At 36.1% G+C, this 12,371-nt stretch overlaps 1 protein-coding gene across 1 annotated transcript in view; it reads right to left on the reverse strand.

Annotated features, from left to right (window-relative positions):
- TBCK (TBC1 domain containing kinase) overlaps positions 1-12,371 on the reverse strand; it is an 89,151-nt gene that overhangs the window by 52,318 nt on the left and 24,462 nt on the right. The window contains exons 6-17 of the mRNA XM_039710383.1: positions 11,451-11,592; positions 10,911-10,971; positions 9,583-9,644; positions 8,765-8,826; positions 8,256-8,404; positions 7,183-7,321; positions 5,679-5,778; positions 3,755-3,804; positions 3,453-3,582; positions 2,544-2,642; positions 1,392-1,454; positions 545-671 (exon numbers count right to left, since the gene is read on the reverse strand). Of these exons, the coding sequence (XP_039566317.1) occupies positions 545-671; positions 1,392-1,454; positions 2,544-2,642; positions 3,453-3,582; positions 3,755-3,804; positions 5,679-5,778; positions 7,183-7,321; positions 8,256-8,404; positions 8,765-8,826; positions 9,583-9,644; positions 10,911-10,971; positions 11,451-11,592 (1,184 nt within the window). The remainder of the gene's footprint in view (positions 1-544; positions 672-1,391; positions 1,455-2,543; positions 2,643-3,452; positions 3,583-3,754; positions 3,805-5,678; positions 5,779-7,182; positions 7,322-8,255; positions 8,405-8,764; positions 8,827-9,582; positions 9,645-10,910; positions 10,972-11,450; positions 11,593-12,371) is intronic.

Genomic DNA, 12,371 nt, shown 5'->3' on the forward strand with positions numbered 1-12,371 from the left:
GAACAGCTCAAAGAGCTCATTTATTTTAATGCACAAGATAAAGACATTAATTTCTAATGAAAATTTGCACACTAGATACTGGTTCGGCATTATCAGGCTTTCACAAGTAATGGTGAGAACAACTGTGAAATATATGCATGAAAACAGCAAGGATTTCAAATTGCTCAGCTATAATGCCAAATTGATTATTCTGCATTATTATAAGGCATCCAAGAAATGCCATTTACTGTTCCAAGAACCCAGTAACTTTTGCAGTATTATCTTGGAACTTAATAGCAAGCAACAGACTTTTCTTTTTAAAATAGTGACTGAAACTTATGAAGACTGAATATACAACAAAGAGTGGGCAATTTTTTATTTGAAATTAAATGTAAGTTATTAGGATTTAAATTTGCAATAACCCACAGATTCATTCTTCAAAGGAAACAGAAAAGAAAGTATCCCCAAAAAGGCTTATATTGTGGGGGTGAAAAGCACGAGGTACTTTTAAGTCAATCAAAGCTTTCCATTCAATTATCCACCCTTGCCAACCAGTCAAACTCACCTTGCCAGTACACCAAATTAGGATGGGAAACAACCCAGGCCTTCAATACACGTCTGAACTTTGCATGACCCTCTGGTGATGACAGCAGTTCATCATACTGATGGCAACGAGGAATATCAACTTCAATCTGCACCACAGCCAAGCATACAAAGAAATTGGGATGAGTGGGGCAGCACAACAGCAATTTTGCAACACTAGAGGTAGAAGTCAGCCAAAATACATAGGTCAGACCACCATCGTACATGATCTTCTTCCTCTATCACTCTCAAAACCAAAACTGACAGGGAACCTAACACACCTGTCAAAGTTTAAAAATAGGGATTTTTTTTTTCTCCATTCCTGCATTTATATTTTAAAGGGTTCTAGCCCTCGAAAAAGGCAGAACACAGAAACAGTTACAGTTTTTTTGCTTCTGGAATCCTTTTAGATGGTAATACTGCTTTGCTTTAAAAGGTAACCAAATCAGAACATTCTCTTCTTGGAGAACCAAATTGTGGAAACCTCCATTTCTGTGAAGTACAGCTCACATTACAGGACCTCAGCATTATCTCTACAAGGTCCAACAGGCACAACAAGCATTTGGAAAGCCAGGATTTTCAACAATAAATCACTAATACTCTCCACTACACTGCTGCTGCTACAGAAACAGTGATTATAAAGTAAAAAAGGATTTCAGCTTCCCCATGTAACATGTAAGTTGATCTGTTTTGCAAGTTTCTTGCTACATTGTAAGGCTGGAGGGCAAGGGGAACCATGCTGTTGTTATCCACCACATGTGCTGTAACAGACAAGTGATGGGTAGGAAGGATCTTCAACTGACAATATTTGGTAACACCATAAATCTTACTTGTCTGTCTGTAGGAATAGGTGTGTCTTTATCAATAGCATCATATTTTGCTTCTATGGCACCCTAAATGTGGAAGAAGAATAGGTGAATTTAGAAAGCTCTTGCCATAAGTGCACACGACAATGTACATGGTGATATGCAGAAGTTAACTGTTTTTGTTAGGAACTTTAGTTAGCAGAAGAACAGAAGATTCTGACAGTTTCATTTCAAAAGGACACATCTTCATTATCTTATTCAAGACATACAGACCTTCCTATAGATATCAGCATGATCTTCAGTGATTTTCAGTTGTTTATGCAGAAAGCTATGTACTGTAGTTTCCCATTTTCAAGTCAAGAGGTGCTCTCTGTTCTATTAACAAGTCCATTTTAATGTTATGGGACAGGAAAACACCCATATTTGTACAGATGGCAAGTTGCTGAAGCACAAGAATTGACTCATTTCTCATTTCCTAAGCCTCAGGCTACAAGCTTGACCAGCAATTTTTCTTCACCTTTACCACTTCTTTGCTGATTATATTACATGGTACTCAGAAGATCACATCCTAAGCTAAATCTCCTGAATAACCAAGGATGTGTTATCTCTAAGAATCTTTATGATCTGCTGCTGCAGGATTGCAAGTAAGGTAAATCCAAAGGCTGGGTGGTCCAGCAACTCTGTGAGGAGCCCTCATTTCTGGGACATTCCATTGTCCCAAAGAACTGTATTTGATTGACTTATTCTCCATTCTTTCTGGGAAGTGTATTGATTGGTAGGTGAGAAAAATACATTTAATGTGTTTTCTCCTGTTTTTTCCAACTTACTGCTGACTGGAGCACAAGGACTGTCAACTGAATTTGTCAAAATATTAAAAATCAAAACAAAAACCCCCAGTTAACTACCAAACATCGGGGTATTATTTTCCACTGAAAACAATAATCAAAATTAAAGGCAGTCAAGTTCACATATGCTTTCTGAAATCAAATAACCTTACAGAAAAGAAGCAAGTCTGTCAGAACATCATCTTTATTTGCACAATTTCATTACTCATTTTGTTTGAAATTCCAGCAACCTACCTACCAGATCTTTAAACCAATTCCAGCTTCCTTATCAACCCCATTCCTAACATACTCCAACCCCATTCAGTACTGGAACTTTTCCAAACACCCTTACCTCAACACCCAACAAGGCAGCCCAGGTTATGCCTCTCAGAAGGGGAGGGATGTCAATCCTGGCTTCTTTCCAAATTTGGTTTTTCTTGTATGGGTAGGCCTTCAAAGAGAAGAGATTTAAAAAAAAAAATGTTATCGTGTAACTGAAACAATTCAAATCTCAAAACAGGGACAGTCTTTGCCTAAATGAAAACAGTGAATACAAGTTACACAAAAAGTGAATTTAATCCCTAACTGGAATGCCTGGATGAAGGACTACTGTTTGATGTTAAAATATACACTCTTTCTCATAAATGCATTCACGTGCTTGGGTATATACTGGATAGATCTACTAATCCAAATTTGTAGTATGGATTTTTTCTTCATTATATCTTTATTTTCATAATATGTATCCACCTTGGTTTTATTAAGCATTTCTAGTTTACCCTTGATAATGAGCATCAGCTCTCTCGTTCTTAAACAGGAATCTATCTCTCTGCATACATGTAAATCAGGGGCTGCTATTCCTTTACCCAGTATAAATCTCACATTTATATCATGGCATTACCATGTTTTCAAATACTTTACTGCTTGGAAATGCAGAAATGTTACAGGCATCTTTAAACCTATAATAGCTTAGTCTGTTATGAAATAAAGGATGTAAAATTATATTTATCAGTAAATAGCCAGTATTAGCAGCAGCTCTATTTCCATGTAGATACTTTAAGATCTACTTTTAGATTCACCAGTACTAAGAATAATTTGTTCTATTTTTATTTTCAGTCTTTTTATACTTCTGAAGGGTTTTTTTCTTTCCCCTTTCCTACTGTGGTCTCTTGTAACTCCGCTTCCTTTTACAATTACTTGTTGTTTCAAAATCTTCCAATTAGCAGACCAAATTCAATTATCCACCATCACAAGGACTCCATACCTTCAACAGCCTGTCAAACAGGACAATTCTATTTAGCTGGTACTCTGTGTCCCTCTCCCGGATGATCAGAGGAAGAGTAGCAGCTGCAGACAGCTCGTTGTTACTGTTGGAATGAGGTAAAGCTGGCTGGCTGGAAAAAAAAAAAGAAAGGGTAGTTTATCAGCTCTTGACTTTCAGAGCCAAACAAAGACATGTTAGATTTGCTTTTGGGAGGTAGTTGTGTCTAGCTGTGCAGTGTGCCACTCAAATAATAACTCAAAATTCAGTGTGTTACAGATGTACCAATTTACACGCACACTTACTCATCTTCAAGCAATGGATAAAATGCTTCTCCACCAACATCCTTCAGTCTCTGAAAAGAGAAAGAAAAACAATTTGTTATCAGAATGCTGCTCAGAATTCAAGTGGAAATCTTAGTGGAATACAAAAACTATTAAATAGCAATTCATTTGTCAAATTCACTAACTTGCCTTGAGACCTAAGCATTAGCTCAGTCCTTTGCCAGCAATGAAGCACACAGCCTTCAACACTAAACCTTTTGCTAGTACAGGCTTTTGTAAGTTCTCCTGCCTGAAGATATCCATAAACTTATTTCCACACAAAAAATAGTTTATAGGCACCATGGATTAACAGATCTATAGTATTACATAGTTCTTTGTTTCCTTGTTTTTCTACGTGGACTTCCTATCCTAGTAGCTGCAAAGCAACTGCACAACTTGCTTTTATGGCTCTAATCAGGTCAGGACTTATGCAAACTTGAATTCCTTTTAGGAAATACACTCAGCAAAGGTGAGTACAGACAAACATGGCTGGATTGTTGACTGAAGTTTTCAGACCTCTGATGGTGCATGATTAATGTTTAATGCCATGTTCCCTGCAGTGCTCTGTTTTGCAGTTCAGCCCTTAACTTGCAGGCACACGGCACACAGCCTGCTCCTCTTGGGGCTGACAGAAGAGTTCATTCTCTGTTCACCCAGTACTGCTGCTCTTTTGATTATAAGCATCATGCTCTGCTCTATAAAAGATGTCTAAAAAATTGCACAAGTTCAAAAACTTATTTCAACTAACGCTGCAAGGTTCAGTCTTGCATCTTCACAAAATGAAACTTCAGTATGTAATTATTTCCTGCTGCATTTATTGAAGTAGGCAGCAATATCCAAAATTACAGATGAAAATGTTTAAAAAAAGCCTTTAAAAACTGCCCTCTAGTGAGAACAACAGCAGAAGCTGCAGTGTGTATTATGTTTAAAATAGATGTTGCATCTTTTTAACCTCCCTCCTGCCTTGCAAGCCCCACTGATCAACTGAAGAAAATAACCCAGTTCTTTGGTCTACCTTGATGCATTTGTGTGAAGCAGAGTTCTACTGAAGAAATGTGTTTACACAGTGTTTGACACACTTAAACTCCAAAATTAAGGTGGCAGAGTCAGGAGTCACCTTCTTTTTTGTCCTAACCCCTTATTATGAAAAGGGTTTTTAAAAGAAAAACCTGACAGAATTGAATTTGCTCCTATAAAAAGCAAGCTGCAAACAGTGCAGCATAGTTTCCCAATTTGAAAACAATAAAGCTCTACAAGAGCAAAGACATGTAAACCATTAAAACATTTCAGTGATATATGCAGTAAATATTGTAACTGATCATTTCACCAAGCCAAATCATGAGTTATCATGTGCTGATTTTCCCAGTGAAGGTGGAAGAAAGCTGTATTACAGCATTTTTGCAAAATGCTTTGAAAAGATCTTTTGAACTAGCCATTTCATGCCATATGTTCCAAAAATTAATAATCAACTAGCAGAAAATTGGTATCCAATGTTAAGTATAAAGCTTTTGAGGAGCTGAAACTGAAATGAATTGGTTTACTTTTGGATAATGTGAGCCATTGACAGACAGTAACTAAAGAATACAGAAGACATTCCCTAAGCAAATAGTTGTAGCAATTGTGGAGAATACCAAGTGGTACAGAACTAGTTGCACTGCACTGGAACAAAGCAGGCAACAGAAAAAGGAAAAGGAGGCATAGAAGACAAATCATATTTACTAAACTTTTGCAGGCAAAGCAACTTAATAGCACAAACCAGAATCTGACTTGGACACTCAGAAGTGTTCTCTTGGAATCAGTGACACTTCTGTTGGTAGAAACAGCAGTAGGAGCTGCTGTTACATATTCCCTTTAAACAAATGTTTCTGCAGAGAAGAACATAAGAAATGCACGATATCACTCTTACATTTCGGAGCTGGCACAGAGACAAAGTCACAGTTGTGTCATCTAGGAGGGAACTTCTATCCCGTCCTTGCCCAAAGCTCTCACCATCTTCTAATAAAAAGCTTCAAAAACAAGAACAAAAATATCAGGTCACTTTATAACACAGGACTTGAGCTAGGAAAAAAATATCTTACATCAAGAAGTTTCCTCTTTAAAACAAAATATTAGGTCTTAGAAGTATACTGTATTGATTGTGCATGGCATGAAACCTGCTATCAAGGGAATGTACAATCACCTTAAGTTATTCAGACAGCTTTTTCTCTAAAATGGCACATTTCAGGTTTTCTATAACTTTGCTTTGCACATAAAGAAAGAGTTATGAGTTATGGGATTAATAACCCCTTTTATTCCTTGCTCTCACACACAACAGGTCTGTCATTTATTGTGAAAAGCAAAAATAAAATATTATTATCATATGAAAGGCAGTTCCCATCATGACAAAAAACCCCAAATGAAAGTCTGACTTTTTCTGTGGCAGTCTATCTAAGGGTACAAATGTATCCAAGATAGAGTGTACAGAAATTTTCCATTATTATGACCTTTTTAAAGTAGACCACATGAAACTGATTTTCATAATTTAACCTAACATTCTCAGTATCACTTAAGGGATAGATTGCATTTTTGAAATTAACTCCTCATCTTCAATATAGACAGTATGTTGGAAAATATTTGTCTCTCAAAATTGAAAAGTATCTGTATTCACCTATGGGCAATGAAATAAGCAACCCCTCAAAAATCTCACACTAATTTTGATACCAAAATAACACTTAAAATCTATTTCCACCATTTTTCTTTTAAAAGATATTGCACTTTGGCCATACACGTATCCATTTGTTTATTAAACAGAGAAACAGTAAATTGATATATATGGGCACATAATCATGATATTAAGATCAGATAATAGGATTAAAATATCAACGTTCTAAATAAAATTGCAACATGTGCAGCAGTAAGATAAAAGTAGCAATAACTAAAATACCGTAACAGAGTTCTAAGCATTTTGAAGCATTTTGAAAAAAGTAATTAGCTGATCTGCTGAATAACCAGGTTCTCTATTCGGTACTGCTGCTCTGTGAAAGGGAATTCAGAATGCGAGAATTTGCTACATAACAAATTAAATTACAAATATCTCTCTGAAGCATAGTGAGACATTATTACTAAACCTTAATACTTTTGGAAAGTGTGCAAAATTTAGGGACTCCCATTTCAGTATTTTTCACTTCACAAGTATCTTTTCAAATTTCAGAAAGCAATAGGTAGAAGATAGATACAAGGCACTCAAATAATGCCTTAAACTGGGTAAGAGGGGACGTGTCAATTTCCTTCTGTTAAAGAATGTAATTTTCAGTGTTCTTCACATGTACAGGTTTTTAAACTAAGTATGTTCTCTTGCAATCATTAGTGTTCTCCATCCATCCATCCATCCATCCATCCATCCATCCATCCATCCATCCATCCATCCTCACTTGGGAAGTGTGCAGACAGGTGGCTTTGATCGAATTATTTCTTTGTTGACAAGTTCTTTCTCCAAGTCTCCTCCAGCCAAACACCAGAGATAATAAACCTCTTCAACTGATCTTTCTGCTAGGTAATCATTATCTTCATCTGTTGGGAGAAATGACACAAAAATAAATCACAGACTTTTAGGTAGTTTGTATTTCTTTCTAAAACTCTAAACACATACTGCTGAAAAAAATATTTTTCTGCTTGAAAGATCATAACCTTAATGTGAAGTTAGAGGAAAAGTCATCTTTCCTTTGTAAGTGCTCTTTAAGGAGATTTAAGGAAAGAAGTAATTTAAAAAGCAGGTATTTCTGCAGTTTGCCATGAACCCCCCACATGAATACACGGAGTGTGGACTTTTACTTCCTGTGTGTTTTTAAACAACACAAAACATCATTTTGTACATAGCACTAAGATTTAAAATAAGAAACAAGTGATTCCTACTGAGTAGTTACAATCTCTCTTCCCTTCACATACCACATGCATTCTAACAAGGCAAAAAAATCTTTGTCTAGATGAGATTTTCTAACCATCTCCGAGTTCACAAGAAAAAACTAATCTGGATTTAAGAGCCATAACACTTTCAACATACTGTGGTTTAAAACTTAGATCTTTAATCTTTTAGTCCAGAATGTGCCTTCTTTCACAAAGACTTTGCTTTCCAGTACTTCCAAAAATCATCTCATGTTATGGTCCAGCAGAATTCAATTATCAATAGCAGAAAAAAATGACCTTATACATGCATGTGTCCAAATTCTGAAGGCAAAAGATGACACTGCTTTTGCAACATGGGCTTGAATACTAATGTTGTTTTTTCCCCTGAGTTTGAAGCATAGAATTAAGACTTGACTCCTTTGGCTTGCAGACATCCCTCAAAACATGTTTGTCCATGTCTCCCTCCATTAAACAACTTATTCCATTAATCTACTGTTGTAACATTTAACAGTCCCTGTCAACAATTTGTCGGAGAGAAAATGCAATAACACCTTATTTTCCTTCCCCCTCCAATGACATTTATCCCACTACCTGCTTTTACCTTTACATAATTGACTTATGTCTTCAGGTAGTGTTAAATTGGCACACCTTGGAGAAGATGAGAACAGACCAGCAGGTTTGTGGAAGGGAGGATATAAAGGGGATACTTCACTGAACAAACTGTCATGTAGCAATTCCTCTGGAGTTGGCCTTAAATTGAGAGAAGAGGATAAAACAATTAGAGCAAAGTACTCCCAAAAATGTTGCATTACGGCAGTAAAGGTCCCCAGTAATGAATATTAGCAAGTTATTTTAAATTCTATTGGGTTTCAGAAATTTTAATAGCAAAAAATGTCTACCAACATTTTTCAATTCATGCAACACAACAAATTAGTCTGTTTACAGCCCAAATTCAGACCTCTAATTCTTCTCTTTTAAACACTGAAAAGCACAAAACTGAGAATTTCTTATAGGTAGCCCAAATGTCAGTATTCCAAACTAAGGTTCAGCAACAGTTCTAATTTCACAGCAACCCACAGAGTTCACCAGGCCCTTGGACTGAACACTTGCCTCTTAGAAGGCTGGAACGTGAGGCATTTCTTCAGTAGAGCTATGATATTTTCAGAAAGGTCCTGGAACATAAGAAAAATATGGAGGAGGTCTGTTTATTACCGTCTTAATTCAGCAAGTCACTTGGCTCACACTTAACTTTTAACATCCAGGATATTCCTTTGAGGGCAATAAAACTTCACACCTACGCACATGAGGTTGGCTGTGTGAGACCAAAATTCCGGGGAATCAATTCTTCTCACTTCCCAATTCTACACTTGATTTAGGGGAAAAAAAATCTGAAAAATGTGCAGTGTATGCAGCCTTTCACTTATTTTTTAATTTAGATATTCTGTATCCTGCTGGAAACAATGCAGTGCCTGGCCACTTCCTTCTGCTAACAATCAGAACTCTTTCATATAATGTCCCAAAATACAGAGATACTAAAATTCAGTAATCATTTTTGTGGGTAAGGAAAAGTCAAACTATATAAACCTGCACTATCAGAATCTGTAAAGTGGATCAGCTAGAAGACTTAATTTCTGGAAGAAAAATATTTAATCACCAAAACTTCAAAGAAAATTTATAGCTTATTAAACTACTCAGAGAGCTTTACATTTAACATTTACTGAGACTGACAGCAATTTTAAGAAAGAATCTTATGAGTGCTGGCTATTTGAAAGGATCTTAGATATGTAGTTTGGACTTCAAAATTTTTCATCATACTGCAATACAGTGAGTGACCAAATGAATTAAAAAATGAATATGCAAAATACTATGCAGCAATAATAAAATATTCTGGGTAAGACAGCATGGAAGAGCAAATGAGTTTCACAAACCTTAATAATATCAAGGCAACCATGTTCTTCAGCCAACACAGTTACAATATCATCTACACAGCCTTTGGAAAACAAATAGAACAATAAAAAGTTAAAGATTATTAAAAAAGTGATACCAATTAAACAGGACAACAGATAAATGTCCACCAAATAAAAGCACTTAATTTTGGCTTTTTACTGATGCTGCCACATCACTTGAAAGTGAATTATCAAAATCAGAAATGAAAATTATTATAACCTAGGCAGACAGAAGCCAAGCAAAGTTAAGTAACACATCTAAGTGAATATCTATTTATAGGCCTAGCCCAGAGTGTCAGTCTCTGCCAAATAAAGTAAAACAGTCTTTCAACTTATAAATAAAAAAAAATTTTAAAAAAATCCTTGGAAGAACTTAAAGGTACCTACATGAATCTTACAGTCATTTTTGCCTCTGTTGCTCCTTGCAGATAATACTAGCAGTATTTTAGAACTCCTTGTCGCTACTTTATTGAACAAATAATTCCCAAGTCAGGACATGAATGCTTTTCAGTGGATAAAGCAACAACCTGAATTCATATTGAAGTGTATGGAGATGCCTCAGGAAGCCTTGTTACCAAATCCCCAAAATGTCAGAATTTCAGCACTCAAGCACTAGCTGCTGAATGAAAAAGATATTTCTCCTGAGAGCAATTAATTTTAACAGTATTGCTGTTTGCTCTGGATAGTAATAACTTACTGTTAAGGCTTCAAATTGCAAACTCATGCCTTTCGCCTTCCCATGGTTTATACATAAATACTACCAGAAATCGAGTATTAAAGGCCACTTCCTGACTTGTCTACATTAAGCCAAAATTCCACTTGTGCAGTGATGTTTTACAGCTTGAAGGTGAAACCAGAGACAGAAACCTGAGTTTACTAAAACACTTCTTATCTCCCTCTATCTTCCTATTTGTGTCCTGCTTCTCCCTGCTTGGCCATTACTACACAGGCACTGTAGGGGACAGTTTCCTTCAATGTCATCAATTCCTAATTCATTTCAGAAACCTCCTGCAACACAAACCAACAAATAACCATGAAAATGACCATCATTCTTGAGCATGTTTTCTTGTCTTTTATTTTTCTTTAATAGTTTGCCCTTACTGTAACATACTGCCAGCTCTTTCCAAGTTTCTTCCCTAGCATCCACCTCCATACTTTCCCTAAAGGAGCAACACACTAAAATTGCCTTTTTAAATCTGTAGAAGAAAGATGACAAAGGTAAAGTGCTTTAGGTCTGAGCATCATAAGCTGATTAAAGCCTAATCATAGAGCTGCTTGGAAATTTGAAAAATTGATTTTGTGCTACTTACCTAACATAAGTATAAACTTCAATCTTTCTGCTATCTCCAAACTTTGAAATAATTTTCTCCCCTAAAAAATAACAAAGTCAAATTACACTAGAATTTGAAGGGAACAGCTGGTACATGAAAATATTTAGATAACATTGTATCCCACCTTTATACAGAACCAGTGAAATAAGCTTCTACGTGTGAATTCTAGACATCTCAAAACTAAATATAAGAACAAAAAAACCTTATTTACCCCAACTATGGCAGACACAGTTTCACACCATGATATAACAAAAATGTATCACTGATAACTTCTTTAAATGGAACTGCCTTGCAGTCAAATTCTTGTTTCTCCACAAGTAACTATCCTTCATGGTTAACACATATACCAAGCATCCTACATACCAAAAACCATTACTGTCCAGGCAGCAATGCTAAAATATTCTGATATTTGGGTTTGGGTGATGGGCAGGGTGTCATTAGCCCCACATTCAAGAGCAATCAAGTTAATGAAACTATTCCCCCAGAGTAAAAAATCAAGAGAATTATTCTTTTACATACCACACAGAGCTCAAACAATATTATACCAAGAGACCACAGATCTGATTTAGGGCCGGAAGGCAGAGGCTTCTCACACTGGGTGTGATCACTTGGTTTGCCTACTCCCTGTGCAATTACTTCAGGTGCCAGATATGATGGGTACCTAGAAAGATGTAGCAACATTAGATACTATCCTTCTGTCCAAAAAGTGTGACTTCCCACCACACAATCTGAGAAACCAGAATGGTGCCTATTTTATTCAGTCAAAATCTACACATCACAGCAAAATTTCACTCCAGCATAGTGTTTGCTACAGAAAAGGTCAAGTCCCAATCACTAGCTCTGTTGTTTTGTGACAGGAAACCCCAGCTTTCAAAGTGGTATATTTACATATCTTAGGGAAAAACAGATTGAGTTTCAGCGTTAGGATATTAAATGAGTGTATCATACTCATACTTCAGGATGGTGGCAGCAGGTTTCCACTGATAGTGTGCTCCCATCCAATAAATTCTGAATTTGCAAAAAAAAGTAACAAAAATGTTAAAGACATATATTACCTTCTACTAGCTGATTTTAAAATAATAAATCACTTTTCTTTTTGTCAACACTTCAGTATAATACCTAAAAAGCATGCAATCATGTTTTGAAAGGAAACGTCAGCTCAGTATTTAACTTGAAAACAACATGACACCTCACAAAATCAAAAAGTGACAAAAACCCCTCTGCAACAAAGCAGTGGTTTGTACTACAGCATGATCACTTGAAAATAAATCATAAAATTATAAAGAGACAGAAACCTTACATTGGTGGGCAACAGCAAAGCACTAATTGTGCATTTTCCTAAATCTGAAATTAGGAATCCAAGTCATAGGGACTTATTACTATCTGAAGGCAAATCTAGGGAATAAAGACTGACTGAATAAAGGGAATCACAGAGTTAGG

This window comes from Passer montanus, unplaced genomic scaffold, assembly GCF_014805655.1.
Source record: "Passer montanus isolate IOZ18808 unplaced genomic scaffold, ASM1480565v1 scaffold23, whole genome shotgun sequence".
Lineage (NCBI taxonomy): Eukaryota > Metazoa > Chordata > Aves > Passeriformes > Passeridae > Passer > Passer montanus.